The sequence below is a fragment of the Brachyhypopomus gauderio genome, chromosome 1 (genome assembly GCF_052324685.1).
Source record: "Brachyhypopomus gauderio isolate BG-103 chromosome 1, BGAUD_0.2, whole genome shotgun sequence".
Classification (NCBI taxonomy): domain Eukaryota; kingdom Metazoa; phylum Chordata; class Actinopteri; order Gymnotiformes; family Hypopomidae; genus Brachyhypopomus; species Brachyhypopomus gauderio.
This window is the reverse complement of record NC_135211.1, coordinates 8,867,287-8,888,009: the sequence shown is the minus strand read 5'-3', so window position 1 is coordinate 8,888,009 and position 20,723 is coordinate 8,867,287. Positions and strand designations below refer to the sequence as shown.

Sequence of the window (20,723 nt, the reverse complement as noted above, 5' to 3'; positions counted from 1 at the left end):
ATGCTCTACTCTGCTATTCTCCTTTGTTCAAAACCCGTTACATGCCTTAACATTTTAATGCTCACAGAAAGAACAATGTGACCAATGTTTAAAAAATACTATATATATATATATATATATATATATATATATATATATATATATATATATATATATATATATATATATATATATATATATATATATATATATAATGTATCCTTAAAATGTCATTGTGTGCATGAAATAGAAGCAACAGTTAAAAAAATGATTAAACGATTGGTAGCTGAAACATTTGTTTAATTTTTTTCAGTGAAATTTAGTAAAACAAGCATTATTTTTCTCAAGTGACACATTTTTAAAAACACTTTTCAGATAACCTCAATGTTTCATGGTCAGATATAATACTGATGAAAGGCATAAAATGGTACATGCTACTCGACTTTGCAATTACAGACTTGGAGGTTGTATCTGGTATGTGTAAAACTCCTGTGCCCTATTGAGTGATTCAGAACAAATTCTAGATTACTTTCATGTAAGACTTTATTTTTTTAAATGAAATTTATTATAGCTCCCATTAACTGACATCCTTTCCCTGTAGACAAATATTTTTTTTACCTTAATTCTCAAATCTATATTGCTTTGTTTTGATTTTGAATTCTGCACTCCATGTCAATAATAAGTGGAAAGTAACTTGAACTCTGGGCATGTGTGCAATATCCTTTTTAATTTCCTTTTCAAAGACCGCTGTAAAGCACTGCCGACAACAGCTGTATTTGTTATGCAGGCAGGTTTAGATAACTTTTTCGTTGTGGGGGGAATTGAAATAAATTATGAAATAAATACGATATACCTCTAAAGTCGTTTCTAAAATATATATTAGAAGAGTAATGAATGTCTCAACAATCATGTTTATTAGCTTGGATTTTATACGCAAAAATAGCCTATGTGTAAAAAAAACATGTAAGAAATGCATCTTATTTGCTAATGCGTTCTTACAATCCCGGTGCATAGGGGCGTAAATTCCGGTAAAACCCACTCTTAGCAAAGTTAAATGACATGAAGAGCGACCTATCGCGAAGAGCAAATGTTCGGCTCCCGCCTACGAGGCGCGTTTTCCCCATAACGCCGCGAAGGCGAAGCATCCATCCTTTAAGACTGAGAAGAGGAGCAGAACGGCGGAAAAAGAAAATCCTAGATTATGGAGTAAGACCAACGCTGCTTTGGATATCGTGCATCGACCATCAAGTGATAAAACTATAAAGGTAATTATATATATTTTTTTATGTGAAGAGATTAAATCAGCAAGGCCTGTCTTGTTCTTGAATAGATGGCAGGTCAGCTGAAGCTATGAGAATCTGTTGTTGTCAGTCGAGACGTCTTTTGTAACGTAGGTTACAAGCTCGAGATGAATCACCGACAGACTTGAAAAGCTTCAGAAGGCTGCGGATGAATGTACAATATTACGTTTTAAATGTTCACTGGTCACATTTGGTTTTGCATGAGAGGTTCAAAACGAACGATAGCTTAAGCTGTATCAACGCCAGTGATCTCACGAGTCTCACTAGCTTGAACCGTCGATTCCCGCAAGACCGAATAATGGAATGCATGCAAATAATAGATTAATTTTTGTTGCTCAGGTACCAATGTAGATAAGAAATTGTAACGGGCCTAATTACTTAATGACTTAATGAGTATCAGGTGACTTACAAGTAGGCATAATACTGTAAAATGGATTTAAAAATAATCATACCGTCAACTGCAGTTTAGTTTAATTGTTAATAATTCTGAATGCTGGCAATAACTTGTAGCCCAAATATGGTAACATAAATTAAACCTGCTTTTCAAAGCTTGTACAGAAATAGTTAAACAAAGCCTGCAAACTGTCTTAGTAATCTACAGTCTATGGCTCAATGTATTGTGGACATTAAACCATAATTTAAAAGACATGGTCAGTTAAAAAATAAAATAATAAAAAATCAACCTGGTTTTCAGTAGCCGTTGTCACACAGCAGTTTGGATGCATTCATTCTAACTGAAATTACTTGAGACATTAAACATAAGCGTCCGCACTTTTGGACTCATGCGAATGAAAACCAAATAATGTTAGAGATGATCGTAATCATCTGACAAGACACATTAAAACTCCGGAAATTTTTAATTGGTAAGTATCCTACTTTAATTTATGTGTTTTGTAGTACCATAATTCAAGAAAATTATGTTACATTGTTGCGACTAGACCTGTACCTCATGAACCCATGTTCATTTCTAACCTTTAGGTACACAGTGTTTTTAAACAAAGTTTAGTTACAAGTGCTTTTCAGATGGGAGTCCTGCCAATTTTTAAGTGAATGTAGAGGTACATTTGCTACATGTACTCACAATTGGTTGGTGGTTATGTTTAAAGATATTTTGTGTTTGCATTTCAACTGTAAGGCTTATGTAACTTCATAATCTATAATCTCATCTGTCTAAACACATTTTTCCTTCCAGTTTTCTGTGGAACTGATTGGAGTTGTACTGATTGGTTGCATCTTTGGAAACGGGAAATGCTGGAAAACTAAATTCTAATTGTATCATAGGTCTATGAGTGGGTTCTTTGTGTCATGGCCTATACCAGACACACATCCCAATCTTCCTAAAATTCTTCAGAATTCTGTATGGTATGCTATGACTGAAAATCTTAGGGAAAATATCTTAGTAAATACCTGTTCTTAATGCAAAATGGTTGGAACATGTCTCTCTCCCTTGTGTTGTACTTAGCAAGTATGGCATCCATCCATCTTTATGGATGTTCTAATCTAGCAGTGATTTAGATAGCAATCTAAAGTGTACTTGAGTGAATATCTGACTTCATTAGCACTCCTGTATTTGTTTTAGGGGTGTCAACAACACATTTAAAGGCTAGGAAAAACTGGAATTGGACTCACTGAGCACTTTCATTTCAGGTAACTTCAAACCATATCAGGTATCGTCTCAAAAAATATTGAGAGTTTTTGATTTACATGTTGGATTTAATAAAGAATTCAAATATGAGTAAGAGGAGACCTACTGAATTATTTTTTGGGGGGTTGGGGGTCTATTTCTTTTTTTAAGTAACAGATGAAGTGCAAATGTATGAAGTGTAAGGGTTCATAAAACAATGTAGTGTAGGTTCATGGGCCAAACATTTTATAAGTAATCCATATGTGTGTGTCCTTAGTATTTCGGATGTGCTCAGATGTGCCTTTTTAGTATCTCTGATGTGCCTTTAGTATCCCAGATGTGCCTTTTTAGTACCTCGGATGTGCTATCAGTGCTGCTGATCAAGCTCTTCTTGAGGAGGCAAGCAGTGTAGCACCCCTAATTTGCAGTGTTATTTGCCACGTGTCACCCAAATGTTGCACAGCTGAATGTTATTAATGTTACACGTCTTGTCAGTGTCTGCACCATCTGAACTGTTTCAGTTGGTTTTCATAATTTTAACTCTGAAACACAAGGCATTTTATACTTGGAAGTGTATCAATGCATTTTCACTGTTTTAGCATGTTATTTGTGGAAAATCAGAGGTTGCAATGTTAGAAGTTGAACCTAGATTAAGTTTGTTAATCAATCTAACATGATGTAGTTGGGCAGCCAGAGAACCGAAGCACTGTGCAGTACTGTGTTTTCTCATGTACAAAACATTAGTTTGGCTTATCAAAGGGTTGTATATTTAAACACAACTGTTTAAATATACAAAAATCAAAAAGTAATTTGGAAGAAATGTCTTTTTGGCAAGATGCTGTTAATGCTCAATTTAGTAGCATGACAGCATTTACACTGACTAAAACATTTCCAGCCCATATGTATCTGTATGAGTTTTAACTGACAAAATGCATATCTGTCATATGAGTTCATTTGATATTCATATATTAATTTTCATATGAGCATTTTTCAGTCTTACAAAATTTGACTTAAAATAAGTGTTTGTTTAAATTCATATCGTATATCTTTATGCTGTCCTACAAGAGCTTTTTAATTAAATAAGCGAGTGACAAGCCAAAGCAAGGCAACTTCTTTTATACAGCACCTTTCATACACACTGGCAATTCAAAGTGCTTCACAGAAGAAAAGAAGAAACTTATTACGACCTGAGGTCCATCACCTTGTGAAGGTCATTGCCCAGAAGTACTCACATATCCAGTATTTGTAATCTGTTTAATTATATTATTATTAATAATCATTATTAACTCCACTAAATGTTCCAAGTATCCTACAGAGATAGGAAAGCAAGCTCCAAATAGTGGTCATATTTTGAGGGTGTGGTGCATTACTTTTACCATTCTTAGGATTTTGCAATTAATTATGTAATTCCTGATCTTTGGAGTCAGTCCTGCAGCTTTAAGTCCCTGGTATTTCTCTTTTCATATTCCTTCCTTAGTTTTTTATTTCTTGAGACTGTGTGTGTGTCGTGTGCACACCTCTTCCAGAGAATCCAACTCCCTAGGAGTCGGAGGAGTGGAGGAGGATGTGTGTGACTCATACTGAGCCCCACTCCAGTATTTTCCTACCAGAACCCCACACCAGTATTTTCATTAGATGAATCCAAGGCCTGGTGCTGCAGTGGTCACAGGAGACCAGTGCATACAAGTACAGCATGGAGCTGTTGTCCATCACCAAGACTTCATCACTAGGCTCAAAAGATTCCTCTCAAAGGGAGAAAGCAGACAGGTTAGTTTGGGTGACATTTACAGCTTCTTGCCTAAATCTTACATTAAGAATCAGCCTTATTTGGCTGCCATAACACTTTTAGTCTAGATGTATATAGTACTTTTAGCTTAAATGGAGTTGCATAGCAAATAAAACACTTGCCACTAGAAAAAAAAAAATGCATGTATTCCAAAAATGTTTGGAGTTCAGGTTTTTCTTCATTCATTTTCATCAAAAGATGCTAACTGCTAACACGTGTATGATAACTAAAGCTGGAAGTCAAAAGCAACCTAAATAGCCATAGTGTCACGTTGAGGACCCCGGCCCCTCCCCTTTGGGCGTGTGTATACGTAGTCCACGTGCTTTGTCTGCGTCAGTGGAACTCTGTGGTGATGGCTATGTCGTGTGAATAATGTGTCTCACCTGTGAATCGTCTCGTAATCACGTGGGGCTAATGTGGTTTGTCTATTTAATGTGCGCTCGCGCAGTGTCCTGTGCTCGTCGTTGTCTTAAGTCTGCACGTTGTGTACTGTGTTCATGTTTATCGTGCGCTGATTGCGCAATATCTGTTGAATTAAAGAAGTGATTGTGCGTAAACCATCGGACTCGTGTCTCGTCCGTCTCTCCGACGCCAACGTCACACATAGTAAATAATTAGCCACAAACTTCTCTCAGCTTGCTCAAACTGCACTCCGGTTATAATGAAGGTTTGACGGACTAGTCAATGACATTTATGAATGCATGACTCACTTCGAGCTATAAAAAATTATTCAAATGTCACAGCTACAGGCAGTGACCTGCATGAGGTCTAAGCTTGTTGAGAGAAGATTGGACTCGTATTGGACATGTAACTTGTTTACAAAGGCTGTTATTGTTGCTGTTGGCTTACAGTGTTGGACAATATTAGCAGGTATTCTAAACGAAAGAAGCATAATTTAGATTCCAAGAGTGTTTTTGCTGATAAACTGCATCTGGGAAAATTATAATCATATAATTGTAACTTTTCTCTGATCTATCCCTTTACGTGGCACAGAAATTAAGCACCAAAATGTCTGTTGTAATTTGACCTATTAGACAGCAATACAAACAGTACTGGCCCCAGATTTTGGTAACTATTTCTATTTTCTAGTCTCATCTATTGTTGATTATTATGAAATTAGCATGCATTCCAGCTTGGGATTATATCTGTCAGTAACCACGTCACATGCTGGGACACTTGTTGGGACACCCTCTTTTTGTAGATGTTTAATGTTTAATAATGGACATTTGAGATCTTATGGTAACTGCACAGTAAGTTGCATGGATCTACGTTGCTATCATATTCTTACACTAAATGCATGTCGCCTGATGTGTCGCCTGACCTAGCAATCTGGCACAACACATCTGATATTGTGTCTGCCTGGATCCTTGAAGTTGTAGTTGTTTTAGGTCACATATTGACTGGCAGCTTTCTTTACCCATTTATTATTTATTGCTTGGAATGATGGTGGTCTGTTTTCTTGGTATGTGCATTTATTTAAATCACTGCTACCGGTTTAGTACTGCTCACTGCTACTGGTTGTATATAGCCTTGTGAAACATCTGCACAATTCCTACATGGGAAACTCATTTGCTGATAGACATGTGCAAGTCCTAAACCTTAAACCATTGTGTGTGCTGGTGTCAGCATTCAAGTTCAAGTGGCTTCACATGTGTATAGTTAATGCATGTAGTTAAACCACTGATTGACCAATTAACCACACCTAAATATTTTTGCTGTCTTTTGTACCCATCGCCAGACACTGCAGAACGTCTTTTGATTCTATCAAAATTGCTAGAAGAGGTGGGTCTATATATTGGATAATATGATGCTATCTCAGATAGGGCTGCGAATCTTTGGGAATCCCACGATTCGATTCAGAATCGATTCTTGGGGTTACCATTCGATTTTTTCCTGATTCTTTCAGATCCCAACGATTAGATTAAAAAACGATTATTTTCCGATTCAAAAGCGAGTCTCAATTCAAAACGAGCTACTCCGGCCTGCTGGCATGAAAGCAGAGTACATTTATAAAGATATTATAATTGTAAAGGTTTTATCAACATATTGCAATAATGTAAACACACAAAAGTAAATCCAAGACAACATGTCTGTTTGAGGCTGACACTCAGAACACTACATTAAACTAATAAAACTGTAGTAAAATAAACAAAATTGGTAGGCTTAGGCTAGCTGCCAGAACTGGCCACTCAAAAATTTTATTATACAAAAATACTGCTCTTTCTGTAAAAACAACAAATTGCTTCGTACAAGAATTAGGCTTAGGCTAGCTGCCTATTTCTGAGAACATGCCACTTCCAGAAACAAAATTACACGTTTTTCCTTAACAAATCACAAAAATTAAATATAGCCGCAAGCGGCAATTGGCGGGTTCACACACGAATAGGCCACTTGGCTTCAATAGGCAATAGACCCAATAGGTCCTTTAGACCCAAAAGAAGCTGTTTGAGTGGAAAAAATGCACAAATAAATCAATGTGCAAAAAAATGTTCAATTGGGTCACTAAAGGCCCAAAAGGATCAAAATAATGTGTATTGGCAAAATGATTCAAACCACAGAACTAAATCACATGCTGAGATCAGCTTTGTGTGTGTGTTTGTGTGGTATTTCATGTGAGAAATAGTTTTCAGTCCGTTCCGATGTTTGGCCACTAGATGGAGCCCAAGTACTACCATACTGATATCTCATTAATCTCAGTAATGCAATATGACATTTTGGTGAATTAAAAGGTTCATTTCTGGTCAGGCAGTGCACTTTTTGTTATAAGATGCAATTGCAATGTTATAGAACTTATTGATCTGGATCATACAAGACCAATTACTTGTCTGTATTCTGCATAACAAGATTGCAGCATGAGTTTTTATGTTTTCTTAGGTTTTTGGGTACTGTAGCGCCCCCGACAGGCCAATTTGAACCAAACTTGGCATACCTCACAAGGACTTCAGGATATAAAAGCCTTTCAAATTGGGAATTGATTGCATACATGGTTTATGAGTTATAGCAATATAGGTCATATATGGCATGGCCACAATGATATAATGGGAAAATGGACCAATCAGAAAAATAAAAATCCAACATTTTTTTACTCAGTTTTTACCTACAGAGTCTACTGATTATGGTCATAGCAATTTTTCCATAATTGGATCAAATTCCTATGACTAGTTTGTAAATAGCTATTTTCAAACAATAGATGAATGTGACAAAAGTATGCATTTTTTAATAGGACTTGTAATTGCAAAGTTGTCAGGTCTACTGCAAGGAATAAAATGAAACAAGTTGCATGTTCCTAAGTGAAAATTTGGAGGAGTTATGCATGATTTTCACAAATAGCGCCACCTAGTGGCCATATGTTTTAAAACTGCACAGCATGACACATAGTCCTGAGATATGCACAGTGGTGAGGTTTCATGTTGTTTGGCCAATGGTAAGTCTGTCAAATTGCCAATTAATTCAAATAAAAATTAATTGGCTCATGGCGGCCATGTTTTTTGAGTGATGATGTCATCATTGTGTGTCTTGATATCACTTGGGCCCCTGATGATGCCTGTAAAGTTTTGGCTTGATGTGACTAATGGTTTCTGAGAAACAGTTTTTCCCATGTTATAGCGCCCCCTATTGGACAATTGTGGCCAGCTTTGACCTATGACCTCGTAGTCATGTGCCCTAACAACTGTTAAAATTTTATGAAGATCGGTCAAAGCGTTGCTGAGATATAGCTGTTTAAGTAAATTTGGCCACGCCCCAGAGCTATTGATTGACATGTCACAACGACACTGTATGCAAATGTCACAATTTTTTCCAGGAATATTGATAATGAGATTCTTCTGAACATTTTGATACCAAACTTGTGGTGATTGGATGAAAAACCAGGGACTAGTATAAAAAAGTAGGTTTTGCATATTATGCAAATTAGCAAAAAATCTAAGTAGGCGGAGCTTAATGGTTCTTGAGGCTTTTTTGTTTGGCTTGAACCAAGGAATCCATCAGAAGTGGAATTTTGTTTCTAGGCCCTACGGTTTGGGAGATATGGACCAAAACGCAAAATGGTGCGCTATAGCGCCACCATCAGGCCAATGTGGGTCTCTGTACTTTAGCACGGTCTCGCAAAGAGACTACACCATTCTGCCAAGTTTGGTGTCTCTGGGCCTTACGGTCTAGGCTGCAGTATGCGTTTTATGCGGAGAAAAATAATAATAATAAAAATAGCCGCAAGCGGCGATTGGCGGGTTCACACAAAAAAAGGCACAAAAGCCCAAAGGGTCTTTTAGACCAACAAGTGATATGAAGCTACTTCAGTCCAAAAAATGGACAGATAAAGTAATTTGCAAAAAATTATTCAACTGGGGCAATAAAGGCCCAAAAGATCAAAGCAAAATGTAATGGCAAAATGATTCAGATCATAGAAGTTAATCAGTGCTGTGATTAGCTTTGTATGTGTGTGTTTGTGTGTTTTTTCATGTATGCAGTAAGGGCTTCTTGAGGGTTTTTTGGTTGGCTTGAGCAAAGGAATACAGCTGAAGTAGAATTTTGTTTCTAGGCCATACAGTGTGGAAGATATTAGCAAAATGATTCAGACCATACAACTAAATCAAATGCTGAGATTAGGTTAAAAGCACTGACACACTAACCCAGGGGCCTAGTCAAATAAATATACCTTTGGCTGAATTTGTCAGAAGTTGTGAACATAGCAGCAGGAGAGCTCTTGTTAATGCCCCACATGTAAACCCCACTATTTAACCCTTTTCATTTAGCTGACAAAATCTGTCACATGTGAATCTCAAACAAACCAAAGAGTGATGGCTTACTATACAATAAAATAACACAAATATTCTTATCTTTGCCTGTTCATGATGTTCTCATCCCTACTCTGACATGTTCTCACTGTTGTGCCCATAGTAGGGAGGCCACTAGGAATGTGTATCTAACAAGACTTTGATGATAAGTAAAGCATGCAGTTATATAGAGGTTGTGTGTGAAATGTGAATTACATATCTCTGTCCTCTCATGTCATTTCAGGATGTATAGAGGGCACGAGTTGAGAGTGTGGATGGAAAAATGAAGCTAAATATCAGTTAGTGTGTTGGAAATGGCTAGAGAAATGTATATATGTAGCATATAGGAAGTCCTGTGTGAGGGTGTGTGGAAAAAAGCAGCTAAATATCTGTATATTAGTCACTGGGTAATTGACAGTAATGGCTAGAATTAGTGTGTATGTGAAACCTATAGGCCAGAGAGGCCTTTGTTTTTGTGAGTGCATGTGAAAGAGAGAGAGGGAGGAGGGAGAGCCCAAGGGTTGTAAAGTGTTAGAAGCATGGGGGAGTGGAGGAGGGGGGCAGCGTGTGTGAGAATGGCAAACGTGCGTGTCTTATTCAACTGAGGCAATAAAGGCCCAAAAGATCAAAACAAAATGTATTGGCAAAATGATTCAGATCATAGAAGTTAATCAAAAGCTGTGATTAGCTTTGTATGTGTGTGTGTGTTTTTTCATGTATGCAGTAAGGGCTTCTTGAGGCTTTTTTGGTTGGCTTGAGCAAAGGAATACAGCTGAAGTACAATTTTGTTTCTAGGCCATACAGTGTGGAAGATATTAGCAAAATGGTTCAGACAATACAACTAAATCAAATGCTGAGATTAGGTTAAAAGTACTGACACACTGACCCAGGGGCCTAGTCAAATAAATATACCTTTGGCTGAATTTGACTGATGTTGTGAACATAGCAGCAGGAGAGCTCTGGTTAATGCCCCACATGTAAACACCACTCTTTAACCCTTTTCATTTAGCTGACAAAATATGTCACATGTGATTCTCAAACAAACCAGAGTGATGGGTTACTATACAATAAAATAACACAAATATTCTTATCTTTGCCTGTTCATGATGTTCTCATCCCTACTCTGACATGTTCTCACTGTTGTGCCCATAGTAGGGAGGCCACTAGGAATGTGTATCTAACAAGACTTTGATGATAAGTAAAGCATGCAGTTATATAGAGGTTGTGTGTGAAATGTGAATTACATATCTCTGTCCTCTCTTATGTCATTTCAGGATGTATAGAGGGCATGAGTTGAGAGTGTGGATGGAAAAATGAAGCTAAATATCAGTTAGTGTGTTGGAAATGGAAGAGAAATGTATATATGAAGCATATAGGAAGTCCTGTGTGAGGGTGTGTGGAAAAAAAGAAGCTAAATATCTGTATATTAGTCACTGGGTAATTGGTAGTAATGGCTAGAATTAGTGTGTATGTAAAACCTATAGGCCAGAGAGGCCTTTGTTTGTGTGAGTGCATGTGAAAGAGAGAGAGGGGGAGGGAGAGCCCAAGGGTTGTAAAGTGTTAGAAGCATGGGGGAGTGGAGGAGGGGGGCAGCGTGTGTGAGAACGTGCGTGTCTTAGCAGCTGTCTATGCCTCCCTGCACTGGTCAGTATGGAAAATGAAAATATTCACTGTAGAGCCGTTTGCAGGCGGATTTGGCTCAAACTTGGCACACTTCACCACAATGGTCATGTGAATGTGGATGTCAGTTTTCATAACAATCAGGCATACTATGGCGTAGTTATTGAACTGTGAATTTGATGTGTTACGATGGTAGCATTGTGATGTATATGAAAAATATTAATTTGTGAAAACCTTAGGATTTTCTTGCTAATCTTAGCATTTCAGAGTCTGCTGAGTATTACAAGGTGTGATGTAAAGGTGATGGAGTTAAAATGCTAGGACTAGTATGAAAATGACAAGTTATATATATTTGATAATAGTGAAAAAGTGGTACATTTTTGCAAAGCACATGTAATTAGAAAGTTGCTAGGAATTCTGCATACAATCATATGAGTGCAAGCATTTCTTGATAAGTGAAAATATGTAGGAGAAATTCTGGATTTTCTAGTATAGCGCCACCTAGTGGTGCAATTCCCTTCTAACATGAGTATGTCTTAGAGGGTGTGTACATGAACATACCATGTCAGTTTCATGTGTATGTACCTATGGTAAGTCTGTCAAATGGCCAATTAATTAAAATTAAAATTAATTGGCTTATGGCGGCCATGTTTTTTGAGTGATGAGGTCATCATTGTGTGCCTTGATACCACTTGGGCCCCTGATGACGTCTGTAAAGTTTGGGCTTGATGTGACTAATGGTTTCTGAGAAACAAATTTCCCCATGTTATAGCGCCCCCTATTGGACAATCGTGGCCAGCTTTGACCTGTGACCTCCGAGTCATGTGCCCTAACAACTGATAAATTTTCATAAAGATAGGTCAAAGCATTGCTGAGATATAGCTGCTGAAGTCAATTTGGCCACGCCTCAGAGCTATTGATTGACATGTGACAACCAGACTGTATACCAATGTCACAGTTTTGTTGATGTTCCTTGATAATGAGATTCTTGTGAATATTTTGACACCAAGATTGTGGTGATCAGATGAAAAACCAGGGACTAGTATAAAAAAGTAGGTTTTGCATATTATGCAAATTAGCAAAAAATCTAAGTAGGCGGAGCTTAATGGTTCTTGAGGCTTTTTTGTTTGTCTGGAGCCAAGGAATGCACCTGAAGTGGAATTTTGTTTCTAGGACCTACGGGGTGGGAGATATGAACCCAAACGCAAAATGCTGCGCTATAGCGCCACCATCAGGCCAATTTGGGTGTCTGTACTTAAGCACGGTCCCGCAAACAGACTACACCAGTCTGCCAAGTTTGGTCTCCCTGGGCCTTACGGTCTAGGCTGCAGTATGCGTTTTATGCGGAGAAAAATAATAATAAATATAGCCGCAAGCGGCGATTGGCGGGTTCACACAAAAAAAGGCACAAAAGCCCAAAGGGTCTTTTAGACCAACAAGTGATATGAAGCTACTTCAGTCCAAAAAATGGACAGATAAAGTAATTTGCAAAAAATTATTCAACTGGGGCAATAAAGGCCCAAAAGATCAAAACAAAATGTCATGGCAAAATGATTCAGATCTTAGAAGTTAATCAAATGCTGTGATTAGCTTTGTATGTGTGTGTTTGTGTGTTTTTTCATGTATGCAGTAAGGGCTTCTTGAGGCTTTTTTGGTTGGCTTGAGCAAAGGAATACAGCTGAAGTAGAATTTTGTTTCTAGGCCATACAGTGTGGAAGATATTAAACAAAATGATTCAGACCATACAACTAAATCAAATGCTGAGATTAGGTTAAAAGCACTGACACACTGACCCAGGGGCCTAGTCAAATAAATATACCTTTGGCTGAATTTGTCAGAAGTTGTGAACATAGCAGCAGGAGAGCTCTTGTTAATGCCCCACATGTAAACACCACTCTTTAACCCTTTTCATTTAGCTGACAAAATCTGTCACATGTGAATCTCAAACAAACCAAAGAGTGATGGCTTACTATACAATAAAATAACACAAATATTCTTATCTTTGCCTGTTCATGATGTTCTCATCCCTACTCTGACATGTTCTCACTGTTGTGCCCATAGTAGGGAGGCCACTAGAAATGTGTATCTAACAAGACTTTGATGATAAGTAAAGCATGCAGTTATATAGAGGTTGTGTGTGAAATGTGAATTACATATGTCTGTCCTCTCTTATGTCATTTCAGGATGTATAGAGGGCATGAGTTGAGAGTGTGGATGGAAAAATGAAGATAATATCAGTTAGTGTGTTGGAAATGGCTAGAGAAATGTATATATGAAGCATATAGGAAGTCATGTGTGAGGGTGTGTGGAAAAAAGAAGCTAAATATCTGTATATTAGTCACTGGGTAATTGGTAGTAATGGCTAGAATTAGTGTGTATGTAAAACCTATAGGCCAGAGAGGCCTTTGTTTTTGTGAGTGCATGTGAAAGAGAGAGAGGGAGGAGGGAGAGCCCAAGGGTTGTAAAATGTTAGAAGGATGGGAGAGTGGAGGAGGGGGGCAGCGTGTGCGAGAATGGCACGTGCGTGTGGGCTGAGCAGCTCTCGTCTTCTCCCTGCACAGCTCAGTATGGAAAATGAAAATATTCACTGTAGAGCTGTTTGTGGATGGATTTGGCTCAAACTTGGCACACAGCACCACAATGGTCATGTGAATGTGGATGTCAATTTTCATAACAATCAGACATACTATGGTGTAGTTATTGAACTGTGAATTTGATGTGTTACGATGGTAGCATTGTGATGCATATGAAAAATATTAATTTGTGAAAACCTTAGGATTTTCTCCCTAATCTTAGCATTTCAGAGTCTGCTGAGTATTACAAGGTGTGATTTAAAGGGGATGGAGTTAAAATGCTAGGACTAGTATGAAAATGACAAGTTATATATATTTGATAATAGTGAAAAAGTGGTACATTTTTGCAAAGCACATGTAATTACAAAGTTGCTAGGAATTCTGCATACAATCATATGAGTGCAAGCATTTCTTGATAAGTGAAAATATGTAGGAGAAATTGTGGATTTTCTAGTATAGCGCCACCTAGTGGTGCAATTCCCTTCTAACATGAGTATGTCTTAGAGGGTGTGTACATGAACATACCATGTCAGTTTCATGTGTATGTACCTATGGTAAGTCTGCCAAATGGCCAATTAATTAAAATTAAAATTAATTGGCTTATGGCGGCCATGTTTTTTGAGTGATGAGGTCATCATTGTGTGCCTTGATACCACTTGGGCCCCTGATGACGTCTGTAAAGTTTGGGCTTGATGTGACTAATGGTTTCTGAGAAACAAATTTCCTCATGTTATAGCGCCCCCTATTGGACAATCGTGGCCAGCTTTGACCTGTGACCTCTGAGTCATGTGCCCTAACAACTGATAAATTTTCATGAAGATTGGTCAAAGCATTGCTGAGATATAGCTGCTGAAGTAAATTTAGCCATGCCTCAGAGCTATTGATTGACATGTGACAGTCAGACTGTATACCAATGTCACAGTTTTGTTGATATTCATTGACAATGAGATTCTTGTGAATATTTTGACACCAAGATTGTGGTGATCAGATAAAAAACCAGGGACTAGTATAAAAAAATAGGTTTTGCATATTATGCAAATTAGCAAAAAATCTAAGTAGGCGGAGCTTAATGGTTGTATATGAATAGTCCTATTGAATTTTGCCAAGGAATCCATAAAAAGTGGAATTTTGTTTCTATGACTTACGGATTGGGAGATATGGACCAAACGACAAAATGGTGTGCTATAGCGCCACCATCAGGCCAATGTGGGTCTCTGTACTTGAGTCTGGTCCTTGGACCATACATTATCAATTTGCCAAGTTTGGTGTTTCTAGGCCTTACGGTCTAGGCTGCACAATGCGTTTTAGGTCAAAAAATGGGCAAAAGAATAATAATAATAAGAAGAAGAAGAAGAAAGAAAAATCCTAACAATTACAATAGGGTTCCCACACTATGTGTGTGAACCCTAATAAATATAGCCGCAAGCGGCGATTGGCGGGTTCACACAAAAAAAGGCAAAAAAGCCCAAAGGGTCTTTTAGACCAACAAATTGGCCTCTTGGCCTCAATAGGCAAAAAGAAGCCCAATAGGTCCTTTAGACCCAAAAGTGAATAGAAGCTGTTTGATTGGAAAAAATGCATAAGTAAATCAATGTGACAAAACATTCAATTCAACTGAGGCACTAAAGGCCCAAAAGGATCAAAATAATGTGTATTGGCAAAATGATTCAGATCACGGAACTAAATCACATGCTGAGATCAGCATTGTGTGCATTTGTGTGGTGTTTCATGTGAGCAATTGTTTTCAGTCAGTTTCGGTGTTTGGCCACTAGATGGAGCCCAAGTACTATCATACTGATATCTCATTAATCTCAGTAATGCAATGACATTTTGGTGAATTAAAAGGTTCATTTCTGGTCAGGCAGTGCACTTTTTGTTATGAGTTGTATTTGCAATGTTATAGACCTCATTGATCTGAATCATACAAGCCCCATTACTTGTCTGTATTCTGCATAACAAGATTGCTGCGTGAGTTTTTATGATTTCTCAGGTTTTTGGGTACTGTAGCGCCTCCAACAGGCCAATTTGAACCAAACTTGGCCTACCTCACAAGGACTTCAGTGTATAAAAGCCTTTCAAATTGGGAGTTGATCACTTACATGGTTTATGAGTTATAGCAATAAAGGTCATTTATGGCATGGCCAGAAGGATATAATGGAAAAATTGACCAATCAGAAAAATAAAAATGCAATATTTTTTCCATATTTAGTTAACTACAGTGTCTACTGATTATGCCTATGCCATTTTTGCCATCATTGGATCAAATTCCTAGGACTAGTTCTTAAAGAGCTATTTTCAAACAATTGATGAATGTGACAAAAGTATGCATTTTTTAATAGGACTTGTAATTGCAAAGTTGTCAGGTCTACTGCAAGGTATAAAATGAAACAAGTTGCATGTTCCTAAGTGAAAATTTGGAGGAGTTATGCATGATTTTCACAAATAGCGCCACCTAGTGGCCAAATGTTTCAACACTGCACAGTATGACACATAGTCCTGGGATATGCACAGTGATGAGGTTTCATGTTGATTGGCCAATGGTAAGTCTGTCAAATGGCCAATTAATTCAAATAAAAATTAATTGGCTCATGGCGGCCATGTTTTTTGAGTGATGAGGTCATCATTGTGTGCCTTGATACCACTTGGGCCCCTGATGATGCCTGTAAAGTTTGGGCTTGATGTGACTAATGGTTTCTGAGAAACAAATTTCCCCATGTTATAGCGCCCCCTTTTGGACAATCGTGGCCAGCTTTGACCTGTGACCTCTGAGTCATGTGCCCTAACAACTGATAAATTTTCATAAAGATAGGTCAAAGCAATGCTGAGATATAGCTGCTGAAGTCAATTTGGCCACGCCTCAGAGCTATTGATTGACATGTGACAACCAGACTGTATACCAATGTCACAGTTTTGTTGATGTTCCTTGATAATGAGATTCTTGTGAATATTTTGACACCAAGATTGTGGTGATCAGATGAAAAACCAGGGACTAGTATGAAAAAGTAGGTTTTGCATATTATGCAAATTAGCAAAAATCTAAGTAGGCGGAGCTTAATGGTTCTTGAGGCTTTTTTGTTTGTCTGGAGCCAAGGAATGCACCTGAAGTGGAATTTTGTTTCTACGACCTACGGGTTGGGAGATATGAACCCAAACGCAAAATGCTGCGCTATAGCGCCACCATCAGGCCAATTTGGGTGTCTGTACTTAAGCACGGTCCCGCAAACAGACTACACCAGTCTGCCAAGTTTGGTCTCCCTGGGCCTTACGGTTTAGGCTGCAGTATGCGTTTTATGCGGAGAAAAATAATAATAATAAATATAGCCGCAAGCGGCGATTGGCGGGTTCACACAAAAAAAGGCAAAAAAGCCCAAAGGGTCTTTTAGACCAACAAATTGGCCTCTTGGCCTCAATAGGCAAAAAGAAGCCCAATAGGTCCTTTAGACCCAAAAGTGAATAGAAGCTGTTTGAGTGGAAAAAATGCATAAGTAAATCAATGTGACAAAACATTCAATTCAACCATGGACTTCACAAGGACTTCAGGATATAAAAGACATTTCACTCAAGGACTTCAGTGTATAAAAGCCTTTCAAATTGGGAGTTGATCACTTACATGGTTTATGAGTTATAGCAATAAAGGTCATTTATGGCATGGCCAGAAGGATATAATGGAAAAATTGACCAATCAGAAAAATAAAAATGCAATATTTTTTCCATATTTAGTTAACTACAGTGTCTACTGATTATGCCTATGCCATTTTTGCCATCATTGGATCAAATTCCTAGGACTAGTTCTTAAAGAGCTATTTTCAAACAATTGATGAATGTGACAAAAGTATGCATTTTTTAATAGGACTTGTAATTGCAAAGTTGTCAGGTCTACTGCAAGGTATAAAAAGAAACAAGTTGCATGTTCCTAAGTGAAAATTTGGAGGAGTTATGCATGATTTTCACAAATAGCGCCACCTAGTGGCCAAATGTTTCAACACTGCACAGTATGACACATAGTCCTGGGATATGCACAGTGATGAGGTTTCATGTTGATTGGCCAATGGTAAGTCTGTCAAATGGCCAATTAATTCAAATAAAAATTAATTGGCTCATGGCGGCCATGTTTTTTGAGTGATGAGGTCATCATTGTGTGCCTTGATACCACTTGGGCCCCTGATGATGCCTGTAAAGTTTGGGCTTGATGTGACTAATGGTTTCTGAGAAACAAATTTCCCCATGTTATAGCGCCCCCTTTTGGACAATCGTGGCCAGCTTTGACCTGTGACCTCTGAGTCATGTGCCCTAACAACTGATAAATTTTCATAAAGATAGGTCAAAGCAATGCTGAGATATAGCTGCTGAAGTCAATTTGGCCACGCCTCAGAGCTATTGATTGACATGTGACAACCAGACTGTATACCAATGTCACAGTTTTGTTGATGTTCCTTGATAATGAGATTCTTGTGAATATTTTGACACCAAGATTGTGGTGATCAGATGAAAAACCAGGGACTAGTATGAAAAAGAAGGTTTTGCATATTATGCAAATTAGCAAAAATCTAAGTAGGCGGAGCTTAATGGTTCTTGAGGCTTTTTTGTTTGTCTGGAGCCAAGGAATGCACCTGAAGTGGAATTTTGTTTCTACGACCTACGGGGTGGGAGATATGAACCCAAACGCAAAATGCTGCGCTATAGCGCCACCATCAGGCCAATTTGGGTGTCTGTACTTAAGCACGGTCCCGCAAACAGACTACACCAGTCTGCCAAGTTTGGTCTCCCTGGGCCTTACGGTTTAGGCTGCAGTATGCGTTTTATGCGGAGAAAAATAATAATAATAATAAGAAAGAAGAAAAAACCTAACAATAACAATAGGTTTCCCACACTACGTGTGTGAACCCTAATAAGAAAGAAGAAAAAACCTAACAATAACAATAGGTTTCCCACACTACGTGTGTGAACCCTAATAATAAGAAAGAAAGAAAGAAGAAAAATCCTAACAATAACAATAGGTTTCCCACACTACGTGTGTGAACCCTAATAAGAAGAAAAAAGAAAAATTCGAGCAATTACAATAGGTTTCCCACACTACGTGTGTGAACCCTAAAAATATATGAAAGTGCTTGCAAAAATAAAAGTGCTGTTACATTAATAAAATGGGTAGGCTTACGTTAGCTGCTAGAACTTCCACTTCACAGATGAAAAATATATATATACCGTATTTTCTAAAAGCCAGATATATCTACTAAACTGAATACATTTAACTGAACTGATCAGTTGCTGAACGGTGTCTGTAGCATTTCATGTGTGACAGTGTTGTGGCGAATTCCGACTCCCCTCGTTTATCCGCATAAAGACGCTACAGATTATATTGTCGATTTACGTTTCTATGCATAAATAAGAGCTAGGCATTAATTATCCATCACAAACGGCATTATCTAGGTCCAAACACACAGTGGCTCAAGAGTGTTAATTATTTTAAATAAAATACACACTGGCTATAACGAAGTTCACCTCTGACCACGACTTTGCAGTATTACAGCAGTATTATGTCTAGTTTTGTCCTAACTAGATATTTAGAGTGCTCAATGAACTAAGTTATTTTTATTTTAACTTTATTTTACCAGGAGTTATAATCACTGTAACTCCCGAATATTATCTGTAGTGTCTTTATGCGTGTGCAAACGATCAAGCCCATTCTTATCCGGGCCGGGTTGACGGTCAAAATTGTTTCCAAATGATTGCTTTCAAAGACCGCGGAGCCGTCTTGGACTTCATACTTTAGCGGTGCAACAACAAATACCGTACACTACACAACCCGCTATACTAGCATGCCTGCACATAGTCAAAGCTGTTGCCTTGTTTTGCCTAGCACTACGGTGGCTGAGAAGGCACACGCGCACCCAAAAAAATGAGATTTTTTGAAAATGAGAATCGATTCTGAATCGTTCAATGTTAGAAATGCGATTCAAGCTCAAATCAATTTTTCCCGCACCCCTAATCTCATGGTGGCCTGCTATAATATCTGCTAGAGCAGGGATGGGCAACTGGCGGGCTGCACACGGCCCTCATCCTCACTCAGTGCGGCCCGCAAATAGATCAATAATAATTTAATAATTAAAAGAAAAAAAACAGGACTTTTTTGTTCTTGTCACATAGGGCTACTCCCCCCTCTCCTAGCTGTCACTCCGGTGTCCCTGTTCGTCGTCGGTGTTGTTCCTTGCCCGGTTATCCCACCCTGCGTGTCTGTTGCCCTTGTTTCCCTCTGTCTGCCACGCACATGTCGTCGTTGTGTTCAGTTGTGTCTAGTTTAGTCCTGTGTACTTGTATCTCTGTGTTTCGCCCGTTGTCGGTTATTTGTGGTTTGTTCGGTTTTGTGGATTATCTCTGTCATCGCTGTTCTGGTATTTTCCGTCTCCGTTGTTTCTCTCCGTTGTGAATGGCTCTTCTGTTACAACTCCTGCCTGTCCTGTTGACCACTTTGATGGCTCTCCCGTTTTGACCCGTGCCTGTACAAACAACTTCGCTTATGGAATTCCCTTTATTAAATCTCGCTCTTCTCAGCGTTTGTGTCCGCCTCCTCGCTCCGCAGCGTGAGCTTAGGGTTAGTTCTTTGATATGAAGGAATTCAAATTCCTTTTTGTACTTTTTTATTAAGCAAATGTTTTGTCTTTGTTGCTTATTAAGGAAATGTTAATGCATTTATATGCAGAAAATAGATGTATGTTGGTGCAATAAACATACAGATCTGAATTCATTTAAAATGTGTTCTTATTGAGAATAATTTGTAGTGTCTTTTATATCCAATTATTTGAAGTGCGTGGTCATGTGGCCCTCCAATAATAGTGCTGAAAAAATGTTGGCCCTCTTTATCATGGAAGTTGCCCATCCCTGTGCTAGAGGATGATGAAATAGACTTAGTGAGTTTTGGAGTATTGACTTAATCTAGGGAATGTGCACTACTTTATTCTCTGCAGACCAAACCAAACCAAAATGCCTATCTTGTGCATCTGGAACAGTCCAGAAACCATTGGTTACATCGGAGTTGAGATTACGTATGGTATAGTATAAGGGTATGTTAAA

At 38.2% G+C, this 20,723-nt stretch overlaps 1 protein-coding gene across 9 annotated transcripts in view; it reads left to right on the top strand.

The window, feature by feature from the left end:
* The first annotated feature begins 1,106 nt into the window (after positions 1-1,106).
* elmo2 (engulfment and cell motility 2) overlaps positions 1,107-20,723 on the top strand; it is a 113,533-nt gene continuing 93,916 nt past the window's right edge. For 5 of the 9 annotated variants that reach the window (XM_076982320.1, XM_076982337.1, XM_076982312.1 and 2 more), the window contains exons 1-3: positions 1,107-1,244; positions 2,860-2,927; positions 4,540-4,671. In XM_076982320.1, coding sequence (XP_076838435.1) covers positions 4,598-4,671 — 74 coding nt within the window. In that variant the 5' untranslated portion in view covers positions 1,107-1,244; positions 2,860-2,927; positions 4,540-4,597. Of the gene's footprint in view, positions 1,245-2,859; positions 2,928-4,539; positions 4,672-20,723 lie in introns of those variants that run through there. The other 4 variants (XM_076982374.1, XM_076982529.1, XM_076982615.1 and 1 more) reach the window with 3 other exon arrangements.